The 24,832-nt window shown below is 39.9% G+C and overlaps 1 protein-coding gene across 5 annotated transcripts in view; it reads left to right on the top strand.

Annotated features, from left to right (window-relative positions):
- asic1c (acid-sensing (proton-gated) ion channel 1c) overlaps positions 1 to 24,832 on the top strand; it is a 149,307-nt gene that overhangs the window by 108,169 nt on the left and 16,306 nt on the right. For 2 of the 5 annotated variants that reach the window (XM_035799693.2, XM_035799691.2), the window contains exons 1-4: positions 9,626 to 11,037; positions 16,198 to 16,348; positions 16,770 to 16,897; positions 24,602 to 24,752. In XM_035799693.2, the coding sequence (XP_035655586.1) occupies positions 10,303 to 11,037; positions 16,198 to 16,348; positions 16,770 to 16,897; positions 24,602 to 24,752 (1,165 nt within the window). In that variant the 5' untranslated portion in view covers positions 9,626 to 10,302. Of the gene's footprint in view, positions 1 to 9,625; positions 11,038 to 16,197; positions 16,349 to 16,769; positions 16,898 to 24,601; positions 24,753 to 24,832 lie in introns of those variants that run through there. The other 3 variants (XM_035799694.2, XM_052476789.1, XM_035799692.2) reach the window with 2 other exon arrangements.

The following is a 24,832-nucleotide window of genomic DNA, read 5'->3' as shown; positions in this document are numbered from 1 at the left end:
GGACTGTAGTGGAACGGGTCGAGAGTTTCTTGGTGTCCACATCACCAACGAACTATCATTGTCCAAACACACCAAGAAAGTTGTGACGAGGGCACGACAACGCCTTTTCCACCTCGGAAGACTGAAAAGATTTGACATGGGTCCCCAGATCCTCAAAAAGTTCTACAACTGCCCCATTGAGAGCATCCTTAATGGTTGCATCACCGCCTGGTATGGCAACTGCTCGGCATCTTTTTATAGATTTGTCTATTGTATTATTGACTGTATGTTTGTTTATTCCATGTGTAACTCTGTTGTTTGTGTCACACTGCTTTGCTTTATCTTGGCCAGGTCACAGTGTAAATGAAAACTTGTTCTCAACTGTCCTACCTGGTTAAATAAAGGTGAAATAAAAATAAATAAAAGTCTGACCTTAAGGCGCCACGTCTAGGTCCAAAAGGCTCCTTAACAGCTTCTACCCCTATGCCAAAAGACTGCTGAACAATGAATTAAATGGCCACATGGACTATTTGCATTTACCCCCCTTGTTTTTGCACTGCTGCTGCTCGCTGTTTATTATCTTCAGTTTATTTAGTAAATAGTTTCTTAATTCCTTTCTTAAAACTGGGGCTTGGTTAAGGGGTTGTAAGTAAGTTATATTCGGCGAGTGTGACAAATAAAATTAGATTTGACTTGATCAATGCAGAATATTATTGAAAGATCTGATTATATACAGTTATGAGTAGATGAGTGGGAATGTTGGAATAGATTAACTAGATTTAATCCTTCTCTTTGTAGTGTATTGGTACCATGAGTACCCATTTGGATAGTGAAGCACTTGGATTTTAAACTTGTTTTACTACAATGTAACAAAGTAAAGCAAACACTGTAAAGCCTCTTGTAAAGCCTCTAATGACTAAAACTATAATACTGATATCATAGATAGTCAGCCTTTGCATTTATAGTTCTGTCAATGAATTTGAGTGATTACATTTCTCCAGTCCCATCCATCAGTTTTTTATCAAACCAGAGGTGGGGTGACTGCTTCGTTCGTGTTTCAATTAAAGCTGAAATATGTAACTTTCTGGGCGACCTGACCAAATTCACATCGAAATGTGTGTTAGAGATCTGTGATTCTTATTGAAAGTAGGTCTAAGAAGCAGTAGATCTGTTTGATGTTTGCTATTTTTACATGCTTCCTGTTCTTAAGTTTTGTGCATCTTTTACTTTCAGCTTTGTACACTAGCTTCAAACAGTTAAAAATACAATATTTTTGGTTATGGAAAATCTATTTCACAGCGGTTTAGATGGAAGAATGACTGTCTACACTATACTTGCTTGTTTTGTCACAAACTGAAATTAAGCAAAGTATTATAATTTTGTCAACCAAGAAATGTCAGGGAGAGGCCTGTATAGTGCATATTTAAGGGGTATATCTTTAATAAAACACATTTAACATCTCCTCGCTTCCACAAATAGCCTACAAGCCATTTTATAAAGTCTAATAAATCCATGTAATATAGCCTACACAATAAATCCATTATTTATTTAAGACTGGACTAAAGGAGCATGATATGAAGAAGATGTAGTCTATTTCAGTAGAACATAATAGTACCATGATACTCTGATGTTAGGTCCCGACGTGGCTATGCCAAATGGCTGTGGGCTACACTAGTTCATTTAACAGAGAAGATTTGCTTAGAATTCCGAGGTATTATTTTATATAATTTTACAGTATGAAGAATACAACATATTTTCTCCAAATGATTTGAGGGAGTGCACACATGCAGCTATTCTGTGTTGAGCGGTTAACAAAGAAATAGGTCCTCCTATATGCTTCATTTAAAGGTATTAATGTCATTTTAGTTGTTCTACAAACACTGGGCAACATGTTTTGATTTTTAGTACATTATATGGCTGCATGATGCGACTAATGATGATTTGGAAAAAAATAGCTTGAAAGGCATGAGCTCTGCTTAGTTTTTTTGCATAGGCTGTACACACTCCAGTAGTCTCTCGTTCAAAATTTGACAAGCACTTGATAATGCCTCGAATTTCACAGCGGCATCCCCTTTGTGGCCATAATGCACCCTAAAAAAATCCATGCCTAAACAAATCCATAGCTTTTCCGTTTGGAGTGCTGCATTGTGCACTTCTCTCTGAGTGTGTGCAATCCCAAGCATCTCTCACTCTCTGTCAAATGATCAGATCTTTTTCACAGGCTACAAGTTAAGACAGACACATCGCGACTAGCCTATGTCAATCTACTATCCCCCATAGTACAAAAGTCAACCTGTTCTATTCTGTGCGAGAAATACATTTTCCAAACAGGTCTGGGACAGTTGAAGGATGCCATAGATCCCATATTAATACAACCACTAGCATCAAAAAACATTTTCATGTAATGTGGCTGATGCAACAGATTAGAACATTGAGCTTAAAACGTTGATAAACTATTAGGCTGTTCCATTAGCAGAAAACACCATTACAACAAGTGACTGCAAATGCAATTATACATGTAATGCTTTTATTATAAAGGTGCATTTTTATGGTGACAGTTATCTTCCCCTAACTTGAAACTCACACCCTGTTTATATATGCCAGTTAGGCTCTACACCGCTTGTAAAGCAGATTAAACTGCCTAATTTTAAGAAGTTATTTGGCCACCTTAGTTGTGATACAAAACTCAGTAAAACATATAGGCCTTTGGGCTAGGCTACATGATGTTTGTGACTATGATTCAAACAAGTCGCAAAAAAATCTTGTATCTTGTGCCATTTCATTTATGCACTTAAGTAGCAAATGGAGGATGCTTTCCCAGTGGTTAATTTTCATGCCAGCCAGGTAGGCTACACTCCTGTTGTAAAGAGAAGCAATGTGCTTAATATTAGGAAAGCTGAGATATAAATATAGTAGGCCTAGCCCATAGAAAGCTGAAGGGATCCTCTTCGTTTTATTACCAGCTTCACTCTGTTTTCTCCCGCAATTGCATAGCCCAGTGGTTCACAAACTTTTTATAGTCCCGTAACCGTTCAAACATTCAACCTTCAGCTGCGTACACCCTCTAGCACAAGGGTCAGTGCACTCTCAAATGTTGTTTTTTTGCCATCATTGTAAGCCTACACACTATACGATACATTTATTAAACATAAGAATGAGTGAGAGATTTTGTCACAACCCGGCTCGTGGGAAGTGATAAAGAGCCCTTATAAGACCACGGCACAAATAATAATATAATTATCATCAAAAACTTGACTCTTTATTTAGCCATCTTACATATAAAACCTAATTTGTTCATCGAAAATTGTGAATAACTCACCACAGGTTAATGAGAAGGGTGTGCTTGATAGGATGCACATAACTCTGCAATGTTGTATTGTATTGGAGAGAGCCTCAGTCTTAAATCATTTTCCACACACAGTCTGTGCCTGTATTTAATTTTCATGCTTGTGAGGGCCGAGAATCCACTCTCACATAGGTACGTGGTTGCAAAGGGCATCAGTGTCTTAACAGCATGATTTGCCAAGGCAGGAAACTCTGAGCGCAGCCCTATCCAGAAATCTGGCAGTGGCTTCTGATTAAATCAAATTTTCACAGAGGCAGGTTATGAAACGAATAATGAATCCAGTTGTTTGTATTGTCCCAGTCATATCCGCGGCAGCAGGAAGAATTAAGTCCTTCACAATAGCATGGGGCTTGCCTGTCCTAGCCACTCATTCGCTCACCATAAGACGCTTCTGGACCCTTCTTATATCTTTTGCTTTTATACATGTCTTACTACTCCAAAGTCATCTTAATTCTTGCTAAAAAAAACTCCTGTGGCTTATTTTTTAGAATTGGCATGTTTCGTTTCTAAATGTCTGCGCAATAGTGATGGTTTCGGCGAGTTGTGAGAAAGTACTTTTGCACATATAACACACTGTGGCTGAGGAAAGGCACTACTCCCAATATAAGTGAACATATTTGTGCCTCTTCAATGGTCCAATGTCCCTGTCTGTTGTTCGGTGTTTTTCCGGGTAAGTGGGCAGTAGCTCTTCAGCTGCATCAGATTCACAACTGTCAGTGCCCATGCTTGCTGGGCTAGTAACAAATGTAGAATTACTCATGCTAGCACTGGATGTGCTCGTGGAAGCAGAACAATTTGTGTCGTCGAAAGGTGCATGTGTAATAGTACTGGTTGTAGCAGTACTACCAGTAGAGGTGGTATGTGTCTCTATGGACGCTGGTCTTACTTTATTTCCATATTTATATATTTTCGAGCAAACGGAATGAGCAGCAGCTACGTTTGGCTACATTTGGACAATTAGTGGAATTCCCGTGAGAGTGTAACGGTTAATCAAATCAAATCAAATCAAATTTATTTATATAGCCCTTCGTACATCAGCTGATATCTCAAAGTGCTGTACAGAAACCCAGCCTAAAACCCCAAACAGCAAACAATGCAGGTGTAAAAGCACGGTGGCTAGGAAAAACTCCCTAGAAAGGCCAAAACCTAGGAAGAAACCTAGAGAGGAACCGGGCTATGTGGGGTGGCCAGTCCTCTTCTGGCTGTGCCGGGTAGAGATTATAACAGAACATGACCAAGATGTTCAAATGTTCATAAATGACCAGCATGGTCGAATAATAATAAGGCAGAACAGTTGAAACTGGAGCAGCAGCACAGTCAGGTGGACTGGGGACAGCAAGGAGCCATCATGTCAGGTAGTCCTGGGGCACGGTCCTAGGGCTCAGGTCCTCCGAGAGAGAGAAAGAAAGAGAGAATTAGAGAGAGCATATGTGGGGTGGCCAGTCCTCTTCTGGCTGTGCCGGGTGGAGATTATAACAGAACGTGGCCAAGATGTTCAAATGTTCATAAATGACCAGCATGGTTGAATAATAGTAAGGCAGAACAGTTGAAACTGGAGCAGGAGCATGGCCAGGTGGACTGGGGACAGCAAGGAGTCCTCATGTCAGGTAGTCCTGGGACATGGTCCTAGGGCCCAGGCCAGTTGAAACTGGAGCAGCAGCATGGCCAGGTGGACTGGGGACAGCAAGGAGTCATCATGTCAGGTAGTCCTGGGGCATGGTCCTAGGGCTCAGGTCCTCCGAGAGAGAGAAAGAAAGAGAGAAGGAGAGAATTAGAGAACGCACACTTAGATTCACACAGGACACCGAATAGGACAGGAGAAGTACTCCAGATATAACAATGTGATTGGATGTTCATTATTTGACTAGCTACCTGTATTTGACATTTTGTTGTTATTTGGCTGAACACTAGGTGGTTTAATTTTATTTTAGGCAGTGAAACGAGGCTACTCCGGTGAGAAAAAATGTTTGAAAATGTGAATCACATTTTTATTTGGCGCACCCCCGACAGGCATTGCGGGTGTCTCAGTTTGGGAATAGCCGGCATAGCCTATAAAAATGTTGAGAAGCTCATGAGCCCTCATGAAGTATTTGATTCAATTTTCAAATACATTTGCATTGATGTCAGAGTGATTAGAGAGATCAGGCAGTTAGCAAATTTGGTAGGCTACTAATGACCAGCAGCAGCATCAGAGCTTGGAGAAGCCAAATTACTGTGACTAAAAAGTAATGTGGAATTTGACTGCCTTCATGACTTGCGACCACGGGGTGGCGGTAATACGGTCACCGCATCAGCCCTAGTCAGTAGTCAACCTTCAGTCTAAAGATGTTTTCATGCCATTCATTTTTATTCAAATTGTTTTTAGACAAAATTATCAGAGAAATAAATGTAATCTGGGCTCGTTAAATATTCAAGTGTACTTTTTTCTTGAAGCAAAAAGAACGGGGAGGGAAAGCGTAATTAAAAAGCTGGTTAGACAAGACCACAGGCAGGCATTTAATGATCAGATAAGAACTTGTGTTTGTTAAGAACTCTATTGGACTATGCAAGAAAAAGGTCATTGAAGATAAAGATTTAGGCAGTGCTTCAAATCGCTTATGGTTTTATAGCTCCAACAAACATTTATTGTAAGCCCTCAAACTCCAGTCAACTCTTCACCCAGTCTTCCCCTCCTAACCGGGAGAGATTTTATCATATCCTGTTTAGTATTCAGGACTATGGATTGACACAGCCTTTTTGCTTAATGAGATTTGGGGAATCCACAAAGTATGGTTTAAAGAATTAAGTCTTGCATGTTTATGAATATAGGAGATGGGCATCTTTTACTATTAAATGGATGCTTTATTTCAGTATCACACTCACCACAGGGATGATCAGCTCAAAATTACAAACACAGACAGACACCTGGTTCCAAGGAGAAAGTCACAGAAGTATATCTAAGGATTATTTGCTGTGGGGTATGTTGAGCCATTTTTACATTCAGCATCACTACATCAAGGGAAATATAGTATTTTTTCTAACAGATATATCGACATATATTTCAGGATAATGTGTATCTCTGGAAATAAAAACAGAATTCATGTCAATTTAACTGTTTTGAAAACATAGCACCGTTCTTTCTATGAGTGTATCTAGATCCCCATAGGAAAACCTTTTGAAAAACCTGTTATGGTTCCAGGTAGAACCCTTCTTGGTTCCACGTAGGACCCTTTCCACAGAGGGTTCTACATGGAACTGAAAAGGCCACTACGTGGAACCAAAAGGGGTTTTCCTATGGGTACAACCAGAGAACCATTTTGGAACCATTTTTTTAAGACTGTAGCTTGTTGGTCGCCTTGGGGTATGTGGGGGATGGTGTCCTGCTGGTAAATCACAGTTAAATTCATAGAATGGGAGTGTGGTATATTGGACTGTATATCTTAAATGTATGCCTACATTCAGATATACAGTTGAAGTCAGAAGTTTACATACACTTTAGCCAAATACATTTAAACTCAGATTTTCACAATTGCTGACGTTTAATCCTAGTAAAATGTCCCTGTCTTAGGTCAGTTAGGATCACGACTTTATTTTAAGAATGTGAAATGTCAGAATAATAGTAGAGAGAATTATTTATGAGCTTTTATGTCTTTCATCACATTCTCAGTGGGTCAGAAGTTTACATACACTCAATTAGTATTTGGTAGCATTGCCTTTAAATTGTTTAACTTGGGTGAAATGTTTTGGGGAGCCTTCCACAAGCTTCCCACAATAAGTTGGGTGAATTTTGGCCCATTCCTCCTGACAGAGCTGGTGTAACTGAGTCAGGTTTGTAGGCCTCCTTGCTCGCACATGCTTTTTCAGTTCTGCCGACAAATTTTCTATAGGACTGAGGTCAGGGCTTTGTGATGGCCACTCCAATACCTTGACTTTGTTGTCCTTAAGCCATTTTGCCACAACTTTGGAAGTTTGCTTGGGGTCAATGTCCATTTGGAAAACCCATTTGCGACCAAGCTTTAACTTCCTGACTTATGTCTTGAGATGCTGCTTCAATATATCCACATCATTGTCTATCCTAATGATGCCATCTATTTTGGGAAGTGCACCAGTCCCTCCTGCAGCAAAGCACCACCACATGACACTGCCACGGTTGGGATGGTGTTATTCGGCTTGTAAACCTCCCCCTTTTTCCTCCAAACATAACGATGGTCATTTTTGCCAAACATTTCTATTTTTGTTTCATCAGACCAGAGGACATTTCTTCAAAATGTACAATCATTGTCCCCATGTGCAGTTGCAAACCGTAGTCTGGCTTTGTTATGGCGGTTTTGGAGCAGTGGCTTCTTCCTTGCTGAGCGGCCTTTCAGGTTATGTTGACATAGGACTCGTTTTACTGTGGATATAGATAATTTTGTACCTGTTTCCTCCAGCATCTTCACAGGGTCCTTTGCTGTTGTTCTGGGATTGATTTGCACTTTTCACAACAAAGTACGTTCATCTCTCGGAGACAGAATGCGTCTCTTTCCTCAGCGGTATGACGACAGTGTGGTCCCATGGTGTCTATACTTGCGTACTATTGTTTGTACAGATGAACGTGGTACCTTCATGTTACCGTTTTCTTCTATCTCCTTCTCTGGCGAAGAGGTGTAGCAAGGATCGGACCAAAATGCAGCGTGGTAATTTTCATACATGTTTAATAACGAATAAACACGAACAATACAAAAACGTAACACGAAAACCGAAACAGTCTATACTGGTGCAAAGTAACACAGTAACAATCACCCACGAAACACTCAAAGAATATGGCTGCCAAAATATGGTTCCCAATCAGAGACAACGATAAACACCTGCCTCTGATTGAGAAACACTTCAGGCAACCATAGACTTTCCTAGATAACCCCACTATACCACAAACCCAATACCTACACAAAAAAACAAGACTAAACACATCACATAATAAACCCATGTCACACCCTGGCCTGACCAAAATAATAAAGAAAACACAAAATACTAAGACCAGGGCGTGACAGTTCAGTAATTTGGAAATTGCTCCCAAGGATGAACCAGACTTGTGGAGGTCTGCAATTTTTTTTCTGAGGTCTTAGCTGATTTCTTTTGATTTTCCCATTTTGTCAAGCAAAGAGGCACTGAGTTTGAAGGAAGGCCTTGAAATACATCCACAGGTACACCTCCAATTGACTCAAATCATGTCAATTAGCCTATCAGAAGCTTCTAAAGCCATGACATCATTTTATGGAATTTTCCAAGCTGTTTAAAGGCACAGTCAACTTAGTGTATGTAAACTTCTGACCCACAGGAATAGTGATACAGTGAATTATAAGTGAAATAACCTGTCTTTAAACAGTTTTTGGAAAAATTGCCTGTGTCATGCACAAAGCAGATGTCCTAACCATTTCATTTGACTTTGTGAAAATTCGTTTTTTGGACCTAAATTGAGTATCACTTTGTCCATGTGGTTTCTTCCTTCACAGACTCCATATAATGATGTTTGGTCACATGATTGATTTTGTGTATGGTTTCCTAGAAACAAGGTGTGGTTCAACTAACCCTTTGACTCACTCTCCACCACCCTAAACTTGATTTAAAATGTATTAAAAAATGTTTGCTCCATTGCAGTAACAAATGCATGACATGCTCCCAACTTGTAACCACTTAGATACAGGTGACTGGGTAGTTCAAGAGAGTTTCTGCTGCAGTCTTTGAACATCTGTCTCAGTGTTTTAAGCCCTCAATAAATATCTGCTACAAATACTGTAGGACTTTTCCCAATTAACAGAATATTATGTCTATTATACTCGAGTGGGGAAAAACTACCACGCATGCAAAAGTGTTGTGCTGATTATGTTGTAAAATGACATGGCTCTCAATACACTTGGGTCCAATTTCCTCTGCCTGGCTGGCTCTCGAGGTTCTGAGAGGCTCTGATTCAATGAAAATAAAGCTGCTTCTTTCATATCTGTTAATTGTGTAGGAGCTCCTTGGCAGCATTGCACATTATTTGTGAAACTAACATGTAGAACTGTCTAAGACCCAAAGAATCAAAAACAAGTGGTAAAAGTGACATTTGATACTGCCTGATTACGGTAAAAGCCCTTGTGACTGATATATCAAAGTTTATAAATGCATTTGATTGATTTTCAACTAGAATTCTGAGGGTGTAATTTGAGTTTATGTTTATTGGCTAGTATCTGATTTACTGTTCTCTGGTTTATCAATAATACAGTTGTCATGGATCCCAGTAAACAAGCTGCTACTGTTGCAGCACTACTGTAGCAGAGTGTAGGTAGCAGTAGATGGAAATGGAACCAAGGCATTCCCTGTTGCAATAGGACTTTTTGCTGTATTCTTGCTTGCATTTTCGAAATACCGTTCCCCTTCCCCTCCTCGCATCTGTGCCTATTCTATCACTGGAGGAAAACAATTTCACTCAGTGGCTCCACCTCATTCCCATTCGACTGTAGAGAAAAGAGAGTGAGGGGGGAAAGTAGCTATATATTCCTGCTGCAAGTCCAGAGACAAAAGCATATCTTCCAGCTGAGCAGAAGGGAGGAGTTAATAGCTTTCTAGGCAGCTTGCGCACAAAAGGCACAAACCACTGGAAACTGGGAGAACTATTGTCTCATTGTGGAGATGAAGAGGAAGGTGAAGAAGAAAAAGAGAGACAACATCTGAGCAACAGGGATACGTGTTTACAGATTTCCTAAGTGACTGATTGCTTCAGGAATTGAACTACATGTCTGTACCTGCAACATAATATTATCACACCCATCCGTTGATGAGATACTGGTGTTGGTTATCTTCTCTTTAAAAAATGTAATTCCGTTTGATTTTTTTAATTAAATCGTGAAGTTATCAAGCCAAGTACTGGACAGCTGAGTCTATCTGGAGCATCGAAAAGGATATTCTTTTTCACTTCCTGGAATTGATGACACCAGTTCAACCAGAAAACCCATTATGATTTTCCAGGAAGCCACTGTATGCAAAATGAAAACCCTAAAGCTTGCCTAAGAAGACTGTATTTTGGCTTGAACCTTACAGGTTGCCTTTGGACAGAGATCATGATGTTAACTGCCCCCACATCAGAATTAAACAGCCTGGGGTCTCTACCTAACAATGCCCAGGAAACCACTATCCAGAACAAAACAGGAAGGAGGAAGAAGAGCATGCTGAAACAGTCATGGATGGAGATCACCATAGCCTTCATGAGGAGGACCAAGGTCCACGGGCTGAAGTTTGTCTTCTCCCCAGACAAGACCTTACCCCAGCGGGTCCTCTGGCTCCTGGCCTTCTTTGTGTGCATGGGTCTCCTGTTCACCTGGTCCTGGAACCGCATCCTCTACCTGATGTCCTACCCGGCCGTCACCAAGATCAAGATGGTGTGGGCTCACAACATGTCCTTCCCGGCTGTGACCTTCTGCAACCACAACCTGTTCCGGGTGTCCAGTCTGACCAAGGCTGACCTATACCACAGCGGCTACTGGATGGACCTGATGCATCAGAACCACACGGTCATGGAGAGGAGCCTGGCTCTTCTGAGGGACAACCACAAGTACAGCCTCCTCAACCTGCTGGACTTCAATGGCTACACCCCGTCTCCACATTACCATGTCAACACAACTGAGATGATTGGCAGGCTGGGCCACCAACTGGAGGACATGTTGCTGGAATGCAGGTTCCGGGGGGGGAACTGCACCCATCAGAACTTCACCACTGTATGTAAAGTAACGTAGTCTAGAGATATAGAGACCAATGTTTGAGAGGTGTTGTTGATGGCATTTTGTGTACATGGTAATGATAATTAATTCAAGGGTGTGTGTGAATGATATTCACTCTAGCAGGTATTCTCTAGGCAGGAGGATTGAAGGTATCAAGTCAGATGATTTGTCTGGTCCTTGGTAAACATGCCATGTCTTTTTGGTAACACTTATTTGAAGGGTCTGTTATAAAACATTTATAAGGCATTTATAAAGTGTGTGTTCACTATTTATTAAGCATTAGTAAAGTACTTTTGCAACCCCTAGTCTAAAGTGAGTGCTATTTATGCTTTATAAATACTTTATAAATGTTTGGAGTGTCCAGTGTTATTTCTCACAAGAAGATTGTCATGCCATTGGTAGACATTCTAGCAGTACCTGGTAAAAGAATAGGCACACAATAGAGGATATTTAAGGATATATATATATATATACATTTGTGAATAATTAGCTTACTAAGATTTTCAAATGTGGGAGTAATGATTAATAAATGTGGGAGTAATGATTAATAAATGTGGGAGTAATGATTAATAAATGTGGGAATAATGATTCATAAATGTGGGAGTAATGATTCATAAATGTGGGAGTAATGATTAATAAATGTGGGAGTAATGATTAATAAATGGTGCGCAAACTGTTTGGAAATGTTTTAGAAATGCCTTATAAAACATTTATTATGGACCCTTCACATAAAGTATTGCAGTCTTTTCTTGAGCCTATTAAACATAATAGTTGTTCAGTGAATTGTAAGAATCCAAATCATCCAAATACAGTTTAGAGAAGGTTATTGATCCATTTCTTTACATATTGTTAACATGCTTAGATGATTTTAGAGCCGCAGTGGTCCGGTATAACAAAGTGAATCCTACCACATTCACATTGTCTCCATCTCCAAACATGATCCTTTTAGTAACTGCTATTCAAACCACAGTGGCAGCTTCAGGGAAGACTAATGAAGGCATCAATAATTCAACCATTATAAATGTACAAAATTCAAGTTCCTGCATCTCATATTAAATATCTGGAAGTTTATTGACTGTGTGCATCCATTTCATGAGCTTATTCCTCGGAGAGGTGGATTGCTTTAGGCTTATCAGTGAAAATAAGCCCCTGAATGCACCAGTCTATAATTATAACAGTCAGCTACTCTCAATCATTTCACCTCAAAGCTATTAGCACTCTTCAAACAGATTGCTGCTAAGTTTGACATGAAAAGAAAATGGATGTCATTGTTAGTCACATTCAAGTGCTTAGTAGACATGACCAATTTATCAATAGCACAGGTTTAGAAAAAATATGAATAGACAATTTGGGATTTGCGTTTAAGTAGCTGACAGATCCAGAGATTTTTATCGTCTGTCATTTCAAGTTTTATCGGATTTAATGAGATTCCATCTAAAGGAGGACTTTTCTCTTTAGGTTCCGTCTTTTGACAGCTTTGACAAAGAGATTTTCCACAAAGATTTGGTACTTCATTGTGAGGCATTGTAAAGCTTCATCCTAGGGATTATTTTATATTAAACCAGCACATTTTCAAAGGTCAAACCAACAACAACAAAAAATTGAATTCCAGCTGCCATTTTGTGCAGGGGCCAGTTGCTCCGAGGGCCTCATTGTGGACAGGAGGAGAGAGGAAACTGAAGCCTTGTCATGTCCGTCTGAGCCGATGTTGGTCTATCTAAGACGGGACATGGAAGCCTGACTGATAACTAGAGAGAGGCTTTGTTACGCTGTCAGAGTCATCTCTCTCTTCCCCATCATCACTCTCCCTAAAACGTTCACCACAATGGATATTGAAAGGGAAATCTGTAGCCCATGGCTACAGAGTACTGGGCTACCTGTTTCTCTTCTGATGTATATCTGTGGGACTAGAGTATTAAGCCAGGTGGTGATTAATTCAGCAACAGGGCTTGTCTTGACCATGCTAGTGTCTGTTAGTGGCTATTAAATACTGACATATTATGCCCCAGCTCAAATCAAATGGTAGTTGGCATTGTGAAAGGATTACATAATGGGGATTTATCCATCATAAGGCCTTATTCGTTTGATGAGACAGAATACTCCCAACAAACAGGTGTACCTTTTACATGGTAGTTGAGAGAGCAGGCGGGTCTCGTGCCATGATCTTGGATGTGTAATATACCCATGTGTATGAACACTGTCATGGATAATTGTGCCCATACAGTACCTTACTGATGTATCACCTGTCCTGTGGTTATGAATATACAGTGGGGCAAAAAAGTATTTAGTCAGCCACCAATTGTGCAAGTTCTCCCACTTAAAAAGATGAGATAGGCCTGTAATTTTCATAATAGGTACACTTCAAGTATGACAGACAAAATGAGAAAAATATTTAAAAGATTTTTAATTAATTTATTGGCAATTTATTTGAATTTATTTTAAAATAAGTATTTGGTCACCTACAAACAAGCAAGATTTCTGGCTCTCACAGACCTGTAACTTCTTCTTTAAGAGGCTCCTCTGTCCTCCACCCGTTACCTGTATTAATGGCACCTGTTTGAACTTGTTATCCGTATAAAAGACACCTGTCCACAACCTCAAACCTAGTGAATGACCTGCAGAGAGCTGGGACCAAAGTAACAAAGCCTACCATCAGTAACACACTACGCCGCCAGGGACTCAAATCCTGCAGTGCCAGACGTGTCCCCCTGCTTAAGCCAGTACATGTCCAGGCCCATCTGAAGTTTGCTAGAGAGCATTTGGATGATCCAGAAGAAGATTGGGAGAATGTCATATGGTCAGATGAAACCAAAATATAACTTTTTGGTAAAAACTCAACTCGTCGTGTTTGGAGGACAAAGAATGCTGAGTTGCATCCAAACAACACCATACCTACTGTGAAGCATGGGGGTGGAAACATCATGCTTTGGGGCTGTTTTTCTGCAAAGGGACCAGGACGAGTGATCCGTGTAAAGGAAAGAATGAATGGTGCCATGTATCGTGAGATTTTGAGTGAAAACCTCCTTCCATCAGCAAAGGCATTGAAGATGAAACGTGGTTGGGTCTTTCAGCATGACAATGATCCCAAACACACCGCCCGGACAACGAAGGAGTGGCTTCGTAAGAAGCATTTCAAGGTCCTGGGTGGGCTAGCAAGTCTCCAGATCTCAACCCCATACAAAATCTTTGGAGGGAGTTGAAAGTCCGTGTTGCCCAGCAACAGCCCCAAAACATCACTGCCCTAGAGGAGATCTGCATGGAGGAATGGGCCAAAATACCAGCAACAGTGTGTGAAAACCTTGTGAAGACTTACAGAAAACGTTTGATCTCTGTCATTGCCAACAAAGGGTATATAACAAAGTATTGAGATAAACTTTTGTTATTGACCAAATACTTATTCTCCAACATAATTTGCAAATAAATTCATTAAAAATCCTACAATGTGATTTTCTGGATTTGTTTCCCTCATTTTGTCTGTCATACTTGAAGTGTACCTATGATGAAAATTACAGGCCTCTCTCATCTTTTTAAGTGGGAGAACTTGCACAATTGGTGGCTGACTAAATACTTTTTTTGCCCCACTGTACATGTCGGTGATAACTGTATGACAGTATAGATAAAACCCTTAGAGCACTGCATGACCAATCAATTCCACCTCGGTGAAATTAAATCACTTACACAGAAAAATGCATAGAGAATTTAAAGCCATTATCGCTTTTATCTATTTTAATTTTTGTTTTAAGTTATAGCTCACCAGCCATGTGTGTCAGTTATGCAAAATCAGATGCAGCATTCTAAGAGGCTCCTAATGATTATTTCTGCTCTGCTGGCACACATGAAAGCAAAGTCGCCCATCTGAGAGAATTTGTTTAAAAAATAAATTAAAAAAATATATAAAAAAATAAATGTCAATATGAAATGTGTGAGAGATGGTGCTAAAAGAACATGGTGGTGCTATACTGGAATATCAGCACTGTATATCTCTGAATCAGTTAAACCAGCTGGCTATTTGCTGAAGGCAACATTTTGTCTGTTCCAATACTTAATAGTACAGATGTAGGATCTTAATTTGAGCCAGTTTGCTACAGCAATCTGAAGCAGTGGAATTTCTGCTGACTTCTGTGCTGCTCTTGGGGAGCCAATTCTTAAAACACCTAAATCACGGCTGGTAATTCACAAAGCTTAATTATTTATTTTGTTCTCTCTTACTCAGAGTCTGCTACCATTGTCTTTCTGTTACACCACAAAATATTATTTTCACACTCAAAGGAAATGGATTTACTTTTATACAAAAGGAATTTGACAACAGCTTGCCATTGTTCTTTGTATTTTATGAAAAGCCAACCAGTCAATGTTATTTTTCTCTCTACATGTTATTATGCATTACTGAATCCAATTTATGTACAGATGTAGAATCTTTATTTGAGCCAGTTTGTACAGCAGGAAAACAATCCTGCAGCAACAGGAAATGTGAATTATTATGTGGATTATAATTAATAAACATTTTTGTAGGGGTTGATACATTTTCTTAAGGGAAAGTCAAGTCTGAAATTTCAAAGTGACAATGACATGCTTCAGAAGCCTTTTAAAACATTAACTCTACTGCAAGTTGTACATTTCCTGGAAAAGGGTGATCCAATTAAGATTCTACATCTATAGATTACCATTGAGCTGCATTGGTACAAGTTAATGATTTTGAAGGGGTCTATAAGACACTTCCTAATATAAATTGTATTTGAACAATCTAATTTAGTGTTTTGTGGGATGGAAGAGGTTGGGTTTTGGCTATATTGCTTTGGATTAACCTCAACTTTCAGTTTTAATGGAAAATACATCCTAAAGAAGTATCTAAATTACTCAGGGGATTTTTTTAAAATGGGTCTGGGTAAAGATTGCCAGTTGCCACAGTAGAGGTGTTAATTTATTTATTCATTCATCATTCTAGTATCTTGTTTGGTTCAGTGTTTTCTTAGATAATTACCTGCAAAGCTTTCCTGCCCAGCAACCCTATCCCCAACCGCAGTTTAAATTGGTCTACACAGAGAGCAACCATTGCTCAAAGTGACTGTGCTGTTTACTGTCTGTGTTGTCGCTATGTCAAAACAATGTTGTTGCATTGAGTTAATGTCATGTACCTTCTTCTTCTTCTTCTTGCAGATTTACACGCGGTACGGAAAATGCTACACGTTCAACTCTGGTTTGGATGGCAACCCGATGTTGACAACGTTGAAAGGCGGGACAGGAAATGGGCTGGAGATCATGTTAGATATCCAACAAGATGAATACTTACCTGTTTGGGGAGAGACAGGTGAGTACCCAGTGGTATGACACCACTTAATTAGTACCACAATAACTGATCTGTCCATAAATACAATAATGACTTTGGATTTTGGGACATTGGTAGAATGAACTTTACACATCAACCAGCCGACTGACATGCATTCATTCAAGGTTCCTTCCTAGTGCTGAATTTCACCTGTACACTATTACAACAACATATAGTTTAACAACTTATCCAACACAACATTTATTGTCTCCGTCCTGGGAAAAATAGTTCATTCTTAGCACTGCATTTTCAACACGTGGCTTTATCATAACAGATGTCCAATATCCAGTAAAAACACATATCTCATTCCCAACACAACAAGCAATGTCTCTGACCAGGGAACACCAATCAGCAGAGGTTTCTGTTGTTACATTCTCTAGCCTGCTGTTGTATGTATCCACAGATGAGACCTCGTACGAAGCAGGCATCAAGGTTCAGATTCACAGCCAGGATGAACCTCCCTTCATTGACCAGCTGGGATTTGGTGTGGCCCCTGGTTTTCAAACTTTTGTGTCATGTCAGCAGCAACTGGTACATACTGCTTAGCCTTTTGCACAAACACCTATCCCTTCCTTCCTTCCTTTTTTTCTACTTCAATACCCCTCTCGCTCTGCTTTTGTCTGTGTTTTTATCCAAAGCCCCAACCCTTCTTCCTTCTCCTGTCATTGGCTATACATCTGTGTCTCAGAGCCTGGAGAAAAATATATTCTGTTTATCTTATTGTATAATGCACGTAATAACATGCGACCAGCACAATCGCTAAATCTGAACAGAAAACGTCTAATGAATCTGAACTGAAGTAGTAACAATATAATATTTGCTACCTAGTATGTATCCAACAAGGAATACAGAAGGAGAGACAGATTGGATGTACAAAGCAGACATTGCCTGTAAATGTATTTACACTGTTATTGGTGGCCAGAGCTACAATACCCCAGGCAGTTCACACGCAATCTCTGACAGCTCAAAGGTATATTTTCCATATAATCTTGCTGTCGCTGATACCAGTTGGATAGAGAACAATAGCATAATATATGCTACAGATGTAAGATCTTAATTTGATCACCTTGTTGCATGAAGACGTTCCTGAAATGCAGGCTTCTGAGGTTTGTCATTTTTGATTTTCCCTTATGAAAAACGTATAAATTAATTATAATCCACATAATAATTCACATTTCCTGTTGATGCAGGATTATTTTCCTGCTGTAGCGAACTGGCTCAAATGAAGATCCTACATGTGTACATAAATTGGATTTAGTCATGCATAATAACACTATGTAGAGAGAAAAATAACATTTGGGAGACTTTGGTTTGCTTTTCATAAAATACAAAGAACAATAGAGTTACATTTTGTGGTGTAACGAAAAGGCAATGGTACCACAATTATCATGACTTTGAGTAAGAGAGGACCAACAAAATCATTAAGCTTTGTGAATTACCGGCTGTGACTGAAGTGTAGTCAGAAATGCCTCCCAAGATTAGCACAAAATTCAGCAGAAATGTCATTGCTTCAGATGCTCTCTCTCTCTCGTTCAAATCAATTCCACATGCTAAATAAATACAAATCATGAATGATGGAGCATCTGGTACATTGAATCAAAAATATTTCCAGAGGATTTCATTTACATTGTATGGATATATTTCAGATGGAAAAAAAGACCTAGCTATAGGCTACAGACAGTGCCTGCAACCACAGTCCTATACAGTAGCCTATATGTATTGGGCACTGTGAACATTCGTAACGGAGCAGCAACATCTACACTGAACAAAAATATAAACGCCACAAGTATTGTGTTGGTGTTGGTACAATGTTTCATGAGCTGAAATAAAAGATCCTACAAAATTTCCATAAGCGCAAAGAGCTTATTTCTCTCAAATTTCTAGCAGAAATGTGTTTACATCCCTGATAGTGAGCATTTTTCCTTTGCAAAGATAGTACATCTCCCTGACAGGTGTGGCATATCAAGCAGCTAATTAAACAGCATGATCATTACACATGTGCACCTTCTGCTGAGAAAAATAATAGGCCACTCTAAAATGTGCAATTTTGTCACACAACTCAATGCCACAGATTTCAAAAGTTTTGAGGGAGCGTGCAATTGGCACGTTTTAATTTTTGAAATATATATAACTTGGCAAGTCAGTTAAGAACAAATTCTTATTTACAAAAACGGCCTACCCCGGCGACACTGGGCAAATTGTGCGCCACCCCCTATGGCACTCCCAATCACTCCCAAGCCTCTTGCACTGAGATGCAGTGCCTTAGACCACTGCACCACTCGGGAGCACTGCAGGAATGCTAACTGCAGGAATGTCCTCCAGTGCAGTTTCCAGAGATATTCATGGTAATTTCTCTACAATAAGCCGCCTCCGTTGTTTTGGAGAATTTGGCAGTATGTACAACCGGTCTCACAACCGTAGACCACGTGTATAGTGTTGTGTGGGCAAGCAGTTTGCTGATGTCAACATTGTGAAAGAAGTGCCCCAAGGTGGCAGTGAGGTTATGGTATAGGCAGGAATAAGCTAAGGACAATGAACACAATTACATTTTATCGATGGCAATTTGAATGCACAGAGACACTGTGACGAGATCCTGAGGCCCATTATCTTGCCATTCGTCCGCCACCATCACCTCATGGCCTTATGTAGCAAGGATCTGTACACAATTCCTGGAAGCTGAAAATGCCTGCATACTCACCAGACATGTCACTCATTGAGCCTGTTGGGATGCTCTGGACCGACATGTATGACAGTGTGTTCCAGTTCCCGCCAATATCCAACAACTTCGCACAGCCATTGAAGAGGAGTGGGGCAGCATTCCACAGGCCACAATCGACAGAATGATCAACTCTATCTGAAGGAGATGTGTCGCGCTGCATGAGGCAAATGGTGGTCGCACCAGATACTTCCTAGTTTTCTGATCCACGCCCCTACCTTTTTTAAAGGTATCTGTGACTAACAGATACGTATCTGTATTCCCATTCATGTGAAATCCATAGATTAGGGCCTAATTAATATATTTAAATTGACTGATTTCCTTATATGAACTGTAACTCTTATATGAACTGTAAAATCTTTGAAGTTGTTGCATGTTGCGTTTATATTTCTGTTCAGTATAGTATCCATTATCCAGTTGTCAGACACGAATATTAAAATCAATGTAGTCTTCCATTAGGGCAGAGTCATTTTAATATGTCTCTAATAAGTCTGTATTCCATGTGTATTCCATGTGGTCACAATGGTCTGTTTGCCAGATCCATAGGTCACGTTAATAGACTCTCTTCGCAGTGTTCTTTCGAGTTTAGCACCCAACACTTCCTTCAATAATAGAACAGGTGCATGTCCATAATACCCACATTGATTTTCACATCAAAACCCAGACAAATCAAAATGTGTCGAAGGAATGTTTTCTACTACTGCATAATCATTTAAAGAGGATAGAAAATAGTATTACAAACAGTGCACCAGCGCCGGTTCCACGCATAAGTGACATAGACGGTCTCAATGGACTCTATTGACAGTAAGAATAGTAGAATACACCAGGTGTAACTTCAGAATTTGTTGGTGCATCAGCAGTTTTTCTCTTGTTATGTCTGTCACTGACAGTCACTCAATTAGCCATGTTTGTGAACAACTTTTAGATTGGTAGTTAGTCTAGCAAGCTATCTAAACATGCAGTAATCATGGCTAAATACTGACCGGGCACACAGGGCACGTGCCTAGGGGTCCTGACCTCCAGGGGCCCCCATAGATTTTTTGGGTCACTCTCACTCAGATATCATATTAACATGGCATAAGAAATTACAAAATGTGTTGTATTGCAGGAAATGTGCTTTAAAACGGCAAATATTCCGCTCAAGCCCATGTCAAAATCGGTATAATTGCAGGAAATTTGCTCTAAAACTGAAAAAATGTCTTTCAAACCCATGTCAAAATCGGTAGAAATTTAGGAAATTTGCTCTAAAACTGCAAAACAATTTATCTGCCCCATGGCATAATGAGTAGAATTGAATGAAATGTTATAATATTGCAGTTTTCTCTCCCGATTGCAAAATGTAGAGAATAGCAGAACACTTGCTTTAAAACTACAACATTTTCTCTATGGCCCATGGCAAAATGTGGAGAATTGAAATTTTCTCAAGAGGGGGCCACTAAAATGTTTTTCCGCAAGGTGGGGGCCCCCCAACAAAACCTGCTTAGGGCCCCCAAAAGGCTAGAGCCAGCCCTGCATTGCACATAGTTTTTTTGTCCATAAAATAAAATCTAATAAAATCTATTGCAATAACATGCCACTCAGGCTGCAGCTCGTGAAATCCTGTGGTTTGAAAACAGTGACAGGACAGTGAAATACAGCTGTGATCTTTTGATAGATATTTTCTTTGGCAACCACTTTATTGTAAAGAACCTCAGCAAAGTGTCACTGATGTCACAATGTCACATTTTATACACCCATTGAAGATACAAATCTCATTAGGTGTTAGAACTCAGTTTCTCTTGAGTAGGGGTTTGTGGCACTTTTCCTACTGAATGAGTTACAAACTCATCAGAAATTAATTATAATACCTAGAATTACACCCTGAACCACAAGTTATTCAAAAAAGCCGTTTGATCCCAGAGAAGATATTATTTGGTACAAGTTACAAGTCTCTTCAAAATCCCTCACGCCATATTCAACAGAACAACGTAGGGTTATCGGTGCAGTGCATCTCTAAAACAGACGATTGGACACAACAATCCAAACAACACTGAATTCTGAATTCAATCGACTTCCCTTGTAAAGTAGCTGTGAGTAGATATATAAGGTGATATGTAAATTCATCTGCTCTTATGACTAGAGCAATTCATTTATAAGAATTGTACTGAATTCATTAGTGTGCCATTTAAATCTGATAGGAATCATCTATTACATTTACATTTAAGTCATTTAGCAGACGCTCTTATCCAGAGCGACTTACAAATCTATCATAGGCTCTTGAGTGGCGCAGCGGTCTAAGGCACTGCATCTCAGTGCTATGGTTCAATCCCTGGTTCAATCTCGGGCTGTATCACAACCGGCCATGATCAAGAGTCCTATAGGGCGGCGCACAATTGACCCAGCCTTGTCCGGATTAGGGCAGGGTTTGGCCAGGGTAGGCCGTCATTGTAAATAAGATTTTTTACGTAACTGACTTGCCTAGTTAAATAAAGATTCAAAAAAATATTATAGTAATCATACTAGTAACACCATCTCAAATGAATCCAAATTGATTGCTAAAAATGTTTAACCCCATATCCATTTGATTATTTCATGCTTTTCAAACCCTTTTCGGAGGGATTGATCAATATATCAATATATGATTATACTTCCATTCACCAGAACCACTCAAATCTGCCTCACTTCAACCACATGATACAAACAGGTCTCCCAATGTCAGTGGAAGAAATGTCTGAACTAAATAAAGGACAACTTCATTCTGCAGCAAGCAAATACAGTATAATAAATTGGGGTGGAAATTTGGAACACTATTTTTACCAACAATCGAGCTTCAAGTGGCCGAGAACAATTATTGAGAGATGGCTGAATGACAAGAAATGTATGTTTCTGAACCAGTTTTGGGTTTGTGGCCTCAGACATGGGCTCAGCTGTTTTGGGGCTCAGTAAGATGAAGGTTGACTGGCTGGCTGCTTACTGTATATCTGAGAGCCAAACAAAGGGCTTTGACAGATGTTGTCCGTTGCATCACTGTTGCTGCTCTCTGCTGTTGGTGACGTGTTCACTGGTCCCTCCCCTAAATGAGAAGTCCTATGAGGCCTGAGTAAAGGTTCGGATTCACTAGTCAGAGCCTCCTCTCCCACACTAGATGGGTTTTGGGGTGGAAGCCCTCTGCCAACTGTAACCCCAGGCTTCCAAACGTTAGTTTCCTCCCAAGTGCAGCGGGTGGCATACCATAGCATACCGTAGTGTACCATAGCATACCGTAGTGTACTGTAGCTTAACGTAGTGTACTGTAGCATACCATATGTACAGTAGCGTACATAGCAAACCTCCCAATCTCATTACCGATCAAGTCTTCATGATGGAATGGACCAATCACCTCCCTCCATGTGGCTGTAGTGACCTCATTTCAACGACTGTCACTTCCTGGTTCATCTCTGTCTTATGTCTCTTCATAACTACCATCACTATAGAATATCAGCACATAATGTTATCCTTTCCAGCTAACACATTAAACACTCATTATCCAGTCTTTGTCTTCATAAAAGCTGTTGTGTATATGGTGCAACCAATATTATTGTGCAGTTATGTTTAGTTTGTTTTGTTGTTTTTGGGCTTTGCATTTGAATGTTGTATATTGCTGGGATAATCTACATCTGGCTAATGCCTTCTGTTAGCCAATCGTTGTGTTTAATGTGGTTCTATTACCCTCCCAGAGTAAAGTCCTAGGAGACATTAACCAGATTCAGAGGATCCCAGGAGTATGCAACATTCAAATGCAAAGCACAAAAACAACAAAACAAATAAACATACTGTAACTGCAAAATAATATTGGTTGCACCATATTCAACAGCTTGTATGAAGACAAAGACTGGATAATGAGTGTTTAATGTTTAATGTGGTGTTTAATGTGGTCCTTCTGTAGCTCAGTTGGTAGAGCATGGCGCTTGTAACGCCAGGGTAGTGGGTTCGATTCCCGGGACCACCCATACGTAGAATGTATGCACACATGACTGTAAGTCGCTTTGGATAAAAGCGTCAGCTAAATGGCATATATTATTATATTATATTATTATTATAATGTCTAGAGGGCCTGTTATTTTCTCTGGGTTTTTATTTCCTACATGGATAATGTTTATGAGAGGCTGTAGCCTGGCAATCAAGTTCCATAAAGAATGAATCAAGTATTCCATTTCAAGTCATTTCATGACTTACTGGCACTCTGTATCTGTCACACTCAGTCTTCCAATGCATGCAGACGCAAGAGACGGTCAAGGGTAGATTTGGGGAAAATTATTGAGAAGTTCGGAAAATCTCTAAGCCACACCAAGGTCTTTTTCAGTTATCTGTTATGTCCAATGGGCTATGTGCTTCTCTGAATGTTGGTACATACACAAATACAGTTGAAGTGGGAAGTTTACATACACCTTAGCCAAATACATTTAAACTCAGTTTTTCACAATTCCTGACATTTAATCCTAGTAGAATTCCCTGTCTTAGGCCAGTTAGGATCACCACTTTATTGTGAAATGTCAGAATAATAGTAGAGAGAATGATTTATTTCAGCTTTTATTTCTTTCATCACATTCCCAGTGGGTCAGAAGTTTACATACACTCAATTAGTATCGGGTAGCATTGCCTTCAAATTGTTTAACTTGGGTCAAACGTTTCGTGTAGCCTTCCACAAGCTTCCCACAATAAGTTGAGTGAATTTTGACCCATTCCTCCTGACAGAGCTCAGAGTCAGGTTTGACACGCTTTTTCAGTTTTGCCCACAAATGTTATATTTGATTGAAGTCAGGGCTTTGTGATGGCCATTCCAATACCCTGACTTTGTTGTCCTTAAGCCATTTGCCACAACCTTGGAAGTAAGCTTGGGGTCATTGTCCATTTGGAAGATCCATTTGCGACCAAGCTTTAACTTCCTGACTGATGTCTTGAGATGTTGCTTCAATATATCCACATCATTGTCCTTCCTCGTGATGCCATCTATTTTGTGACGTGAACCAGTCCCTCCTGCAGCAAAGCACCCCCACAGCATGATGCTGAAAAACCCTGTGCTTCACGGTTGAGATGGTGTTCTTCAGCTTGCAAAGCCTCCCCCTTTAACCTCCAAATATAAAGATGATTGCTATGGCCAAACAGTTCTATTTTTGTTTCATCAGACCACAGGACATTTCTCCAAAAAGTATGATCTTTGTCTCCAACAAGTTTTAATGACTCCAACCTAAGTGTATGTAAACTTTCAGGACTAGACCTGACCTGCATCACTGATTTTCTGCATGGTGTCTGCTTGTTGCTTCTGTGAGCTGTGTTTATCAGTTACACCGTTATCTGTGTGGAATATTCTTATAGATGTGAACAGAAGCCAGAAAACATGTCTTTATTTCATTATGTTCCCTTATTAAATGTTCAATACATATGTTTGTTTTTTGTCTGCTTGTGTGCACTTTTATTTTGGATTTCCTGCTGGGCTTGACTAGATGTTGTTGAAAGTGGCCAATATACTGAGGGGAAATCTATGCTCTGTTCTGTCGCAGCTTCAGTACCTCCCTCCCCCATGGGGAGACTGCAAGTCCACTCCCATCGACTCTGAGTTCTTCTCCACGTACAGCATCACAGCCTGCCGTATCGACTGCGAGACACGCTACCTGGTGGAGAACTGTAACTGCAGGATGGTCCACATGCCTGGTACTCACACACATCTTGGCTTGACCGTCACATAGTTCCTCAATGGAATATGATTAATAATGTTTTCTGTGTTGTTGTTG

Source organism: Oncorhynchus keta, chromosome 23, assembly GCF_023373465.1.
Source record: "Oncorhynchus keta strain PuntledgeMale-10-30-2019 chromosome 23, Oket_V2, whole genome shotgun sequence".
Lineage (NCBI taxonomy): Eukaryota > Metazoa > Chordata > Actinopteri > Salmoniformes > Salmonidae > Oncorhynchus > Oncorhynchus keta.
The sequence above is the reverse complement of the archived record's forward strand: the minus strand, read 5'-3'. Positions and strand labels throughout refer to the sequence as shown.